General features: G+C 59.3%; 1 protein-coding gene across 1 annotated transcript; it reads right to left on the bottom strand.

Moving 5' to 3' along the window:
- Positions 1-236: 236 nt before the first annotated feature.
- On the bottom strand, positions 237-5,807 carry HTR3A (5-hydroxytryptamine receptor 3A). The gene is made up of 9 exons (XM_040616328.1): positions 5,741-5,807; positions 3,557-3,720; positions 3,333-3,377; positions 2,870-2,979; positions 2,102-2,271; positions 1,727-1,887; positions 1,258-1,468; positions 845-1,078; positions 237-677 (listed from the first exon to the last, which is right to left on the bottom strand). The coding sequence occupies exons 1-9, from the start codon at positions 5,805-5,807 to the stop codon at positions 379-381; spliced, it is 1,461 nt and encodes a 486-aa protein (XP_040472262.1). The 3' UTR covers positions 237-378.

The raw sequence follows: 5,807 nt of genomic DNA, 5'->3' as shown, positions 1-5,807 counted from the left end.
TGCCCCCCGGCGCTGCCCCCCCCCGGCGCTGCCCCCCGGCGCTGCCCTCCCCGGCGCTGCCCCCCGGCGCTGCCCCCCCCCGGCGCTGCCCCCCCCGGCGCTGCCCCCCGGCGCTGCCCTCCCCGGCGCTGCCCTCCCCGGCGCTGCCCCCCCGGCGCTGCCCCCCCCGGCGCTGCCCCCCGGCGCTGCCCCCCCCGGCGCTGCCCTCCCCGGCGCTGCCTCCGCGCTCGGGTGCCGCTGCTCCGGAGCTGGCGGGAAGGCGGCTGTAAGCCAGCCCGGGCCGGCCAACAGCGGCAAATCCCGGAGCCGAGGAGCACCCTCCAGAGCAAGGCAGCGCGTGAGGTCCCCAACTCTCCTGCCCCAAAAGGTGGACGGAACTCAGGCGTCCCGCCACACCGACCAGAGGGTGCCCAGTGTGATGCTGTAGGCCAGGACAGCCACCAAGTACGCCCGGAAGAGCAGGACATCCAACACGTAGCCCACTTGCAGCCACTCACGGGCGACCTCACGGAACTCCTCTCGTTTCTCCAGGAGCTGGCGGATGGCAGTGATCTCGCGCAGGACACCGTGCACCAGCCCAGAGCCCTCTGCCTGGCCGGCAGAGGCTGGTGCTGGCCTCTCACTCCCCGCCGCCTCACACTCCCGGGGGTCCTCACCGCTATAGTTGTTCAGCTTGGCTGCAGGATCAAGAGAGGCAAGTGTGAAAAGTCTCTTTAGAGGGCAAACTGGGATTTCTGCTGATGACCTGGGCACCTAGATCACCATGCAAATTAGGGCTACATAGGCAGCTATGTAGGACCTAGTACCCCTCAGATCCTGTGGGCCCTCTCTGTGCAGCCCTTACCTGTGCTGTCATTGCTCTCCACCTGCCTGGAGATGTCCGAGCTCTGCGTCCTGCTTTGCCTGAATTTCTTCCTGTCCCAGATGCAGAGCAGGATGGTAGCTTGTTCCAGCAGCAGGCGTCTCACCCACCCAGGGACGTGGGGCTGCAGGTCTTGCTTGTGCACCAGGCACACGATCAGGATGGTCTCCATCAGGCTGATGACGAGCAGTGCCATGCACACCACAAAGTAGATGCCTGTGGAGATGCCCGTGAGGTGAGTGGCCTGCTAAGACTCATGCACTGAGCATGTTCCTGAGTGAATGCCCCCTGCCCACATTTCTAGGGGGCCTGTGGTGTCTGTACAGAGCAGCAGCTCCTGCTGTTCCAGGCCCAGGACTGCCGGGGCAGTCAGCTTGCAGGTAGTGCTGCCATACCTATCAACGGGGTGCCAACGGCAGTAGCTGGCAGCGTGTCCGATACGATGATGAGGAAAACTGAGTAGCCCAGCAGAAGAGTGATCTTGAAAGAGACCCTCTCACCACTGTTGGGAGGTAGGTAGAAGCCCACAATGTCCATAACCATCAGGAAGATGCTGGGAAGCAGCAGGCTGACAGTGTAGAAGAGGGGGCGTCTCCGGATGACTACCTGCAGGACAGAGAGATGGGTGAGGCTCAGTGAAGGGTTGAAATGAGGGCACGAGCTGGTGCAGCTCTGCACCAAGGCAGGTGAGGATGGTGGGATGCACTAAGGGGAGCCAGAGGAAGGATTCAGCGCAAGGGGCTTCCCTCCTGCGGGCAGGAGCACTGCAGCACGGAGCAGCTGGGTGGTGGAGCAACAGGGTTGGTGGCAGGACCCTTCCCTAGCACCCCACACCTGAGAAGTGCAGTGGCCAAAAATCCTTACGTAGAACTTCATCTCAGCGTAGCTGTCACTGCTTTTGACACTGAACTCCTGGAAATGGCTGAGGACATAGAGCAGCTCCCACTCGCCCTGGTTCATGAAGACGCTCCGGTCGAACTTGACCAGCTCCGGCTGCCGCCACAGCGAGAGGTTGATGTCTCGGACTGGGGGTGGAGGAGGAGGAGGAGGGGAGGTGAGGACCAGGGGTGTCTGGCCTGAAGCGCCGACAGCTGTGTGCCTGCCCTCCCCACACACATCCCCGATCCACTGGGGCCATCTAGAGGGGTGAGGGGCCTTCTGCATGGAGCTCCAGCCTGGCGGAGGTCCTGCCCGCTCCCCCTGAGCCCCCCAGCCAACTGTGGGGGTCCTGGCACTCACTGTGGTGCAGCCAGCTGGTGAAGGTGAGTGAGCAGTTCTGGACGTCGAAAGGGAAGTTGTAGATGTCCAGGCTGCAGGCGGTCATCACCTGGATGGGTTTGAGATTCTGCACCTCCCCGTGGTGGCCAACGTAGACGTAGGGCACATGAGGGGACTTTCCAACATCCACGCTGCAGGGCACGAGGGACAGAGATGTGGTCTGGGAGCACTCTGGGCAGGGACTTCTGCTGCTGAGCTGCATTTGCGAGGGGAATGGCCCAGCAGGAGGGCATTTGCCCCCCCCCCCCCAGTGCCCCAATCTGCTTTTTTGGCAATACCCATGCAGGCATGCCTGCCTGTCTTCACCTCTGTGGCTGCCCAGGCTGCTGCCCTCTGCCAGCCCAAGAGGAATCTGTGTCCTTGCCCCAGGGTTCTTTGGATCCAGTGGGAGTACCTTAAATCCCTGCAGAGCAGGAAGGATGCCGGCTGGCTTCGCAGGAAGGACCGGCAGATCTGCAGCTGCCCTCTCATTGTGCTGCCTTTACAAAGCCTTTCTCCAGATATCTGGATCCCACCCCCGGCATGGCACGGGTAATTACCGATGGTTGCGGTTAGCCAGCATTGGAAATGGCCCAGCTGCCAAGCCGTTCCCCATCTGCAGCTCGCCTGATGCAGGGAGGCTGCCAGCTCTGTGCCGGGAATACAAAGCATGGGGCGGCACATGCCTGAGACAGGCAAGGGGGGTCCAGCCCCAGGCTGTCTGCCCACCCGGATTTTGGCCACACTCACAACTCGTTGATGAGGATGTCAGGCACCCAGATGCTCTCCATGGGGAGGGAGATCTGCGTCAGGTTGTCAAAGCGTGCTGGGTCCCACCTGAGGAACTCGTCCGTCCAGTGCTGGGGACAAGGTAGAGAGGGCTTGGATGGCAAGGTCCCTTTCACCCTGCCACCACCTGAACCCCAGCATTCTGCCATGGGAGCCCATCTTCAAGGCTATCCATGGGAAAGAGGGAGGAAAGACTGGTCCTCCAGCTACTGCACCATCCAACAGTGCTAAGCACAGAGCATGAAAGCTGTGCCTTGTTCCTGCCCTAAAGAGGTCTTGTCATCCCCTGGGAGGGGTTCTGCCTTGCCATGTTCCTGCAGGGCTGCACACCTCTCCCATGGGAAAACCTGTGTTTACAGGGGTGCTCAGCCCCAGTGGGGCCATGGCAATGGAGGGGCAAGACTTCACAGTCTCATCTGCTCACCTGCCTGTACCAGATGTAGGTAGTTAGCACCTGGTTCTTTTCATCCTGCAGGAAGAAGAGGACACGGTGTCAGCACAGTGGGTGTTGGCACACTGGAGGATGGGAGAGCATGCCAGGAGGACACTGCATACCAGGTAACATTCCCTTTGTTGTGGACATGGAGAAGCTGCCTGTGCTGAGGGCAGCGGCCCTGACCAAACATGGGATGGGAGCAGAGGACTCACCACGCTGAGGATGGCGTAGACCATGAGGTCGATGGCCACGTTGGTCGTTGTTCGCCAGTCCTGCACAGGCCGGGTGCTCTTCTGGTAGTGGGACAGCAGGTAGTGGGACAGCCGGCGCAGGGCAGGCTCAGCAGGCTCTGGCATCTGGCCTCCCTGCCAGGTACCTGCTGGCACACGGAGGGAGGGAGGGAGCACTGCTGACACCGAAGCAGAGGCTGCAATCATCCTGGCCCATACAGCAAACTGTGGGATGCTGCTGGGTGCCATCCCTCACTTACTGTTTGGGGTTTCCTGTTGAAGTTAAATAGGAGCATCCTGATGGGAAACAAGCCTGCCCGCCAGAACCAACACCTAATGTTTTATTAATGCATGCTGCTGTGTAGGTGGCTGGCACTGTGACCTTCCCCCAGCCTCAGAGGGCAGGCCTGCCGTCTTCCACCTCTCCTGGACAGATGCCAGGACAGTGGCAGCAGGGGACCATGAGGGACTCACTGCTCCCAGATAAGTTTCCTACCACCCACTCCTTCCAGGGGCACTTTTTCTTTGCTCTGCAGGTAGAGGCAGTGAAGGTTAGAGATAAACCAGGATGCTAAATTTATTTATTAGGTATCCTGGCATTTGCTTCCTGTGGAAACAATCCCTCGGCTGGTGCCGGCAGCATTAATCGCAGAGCAAATTGCTTGTGGCACCCGCGTCTTCACTGTAAGGCAGCTGGTGACGCCACGGCTGAGCCAGGGCAGCAGAGCCACACTTGTGGCTTTGCTCTGCAGCACACCCAGCCCCAGAGTCCAATTCCCCTGTAATGAAAGGGACTAATTGGAATAGATCTGTGGGAACTTGGGGAAAAACTGCTGGGAAAGGAACTTTAACCTGTCTTTTAAGCTAAAAAAAAAAAAAAAAAACAACAACAAAAAAAAAAACCAGCAGCCTCAGCCCCTCCAATGGTGCACACAATCAATAATGCTGGGGAGCCAGCCAGGCGCACGACCCTCGCCCAGGCAAGCATGCGCCGATGGAGGTGGCGAGGGGGGGGCGAGAGGCAGCAATTAGGGCAAGGGGAGGAAAACAGCACTGCCGTCATCACGGCTGGGGCCAAGCGGCCTTTCCTGCTGCAGCTGCTGGTAGCTGGCTCACACACGTGCTCCTCCTCCTCCTCACACCCGCACCACGGAGCTCTGGGTCGGGATGCTCTGGCAGCAGGGAAATGACTTTGCAGAGGGAGAACTGGGCTGGGTTCACCCCAGCCGCTCTGTGCATCTGCCACAGACACCGTGCCCATCTGCCCGGCCCCAAACCTGCACCAGCAACTCGCCAGGCACAACTTGGCAGGGCCCTGGCATGTAGGGGCGCATCTGCACAGACCTTCCTACCTCCTTACATCCAGCATCACTAGGGCAAGAGCATCATTGCCCCCACTCCTTTTCTGCCACCTCTCCCGTGCTAACTGTGGGAGAAGGTTTGGATGTCGGGAACGATGCCCCACTGCGAGGGGCTGCCTGCCCGGTCCAAAGATACAAGTTACAAACCTGCTGAAAACTTCCAGCTGTGCTGCTGCAAAACAGCACAATGACTTTTCTACTATTTCCCAGAAATGTTAAATGAGAAAATAATAACAACAGCTTGTGAACATTTCAGCAGTCAATTTTGCACCGTGCGGAGCTGAGATTACAAACTCTAGGCACAGCATTGCTTCTATGCACTGTCGTCCCCAAAACTCAGCTCTGCATTACAAGGGGTGGCATGTTATATTAGAGAAATCCCTCGATCGGGTGGAGAGCTTGGGCTGCAGCTCCCAGATGGAGGGATGCAGGCAGGCGATCACCCTGTTTCCCTCTATCCTCAGGGCTGCGACTCTGCATGCTTCCAGAGTACATCAAAGTCCTGTCCCAAGGAGCCCACAACGCAGAGCTGCGTTTGAACACTACATTACCTTGCTGCTGGCATTCAGCCTGCATTGCCCAGGCAGGCAGCACCTCTGGGCTCTGACACCAGAGCTTTACCACACTCAGGCTTCTCCCAGGTACGTTTCTTTTCAGTAGCATTGAGGTCTTTCTAAAAAGCAGCCTTCGCCTGCTGTACGGTGCTGCTTGGGCTTTAGGAAGGTATTGCACCGTGCCTTTTGATGCCAGGAGCACCCTGCTCTGCCCCAGCTCTCCAGCCCTGCCCGCAGGTCCCTCGCCTTACCTTGGCTCTGCAGTGTCGAGATGAGGGGCAGCAGGGCCAGAAATGCTCCGAGAGTAGTGGGCGTCAT

The sequence above is a fragment of the Falco naumanni genome, chromosome 16 (assembly GCF_017639655.2).
Source record: "Falco naumanni isolate bFalNau1 chromosome 16, bFalNau1.pat, whole genome shotgun sequence".
NCBI lineage: Eukaryota > Metazoa > Chordata > Aves > Falconiformes > Falconidae > Falco > Falco naumanni.
The sequence above is the reverse complement of the archived record's forward strand: the minus strand, read 5'-3'. Positions and strand labels throughout refer to the sequence as shown.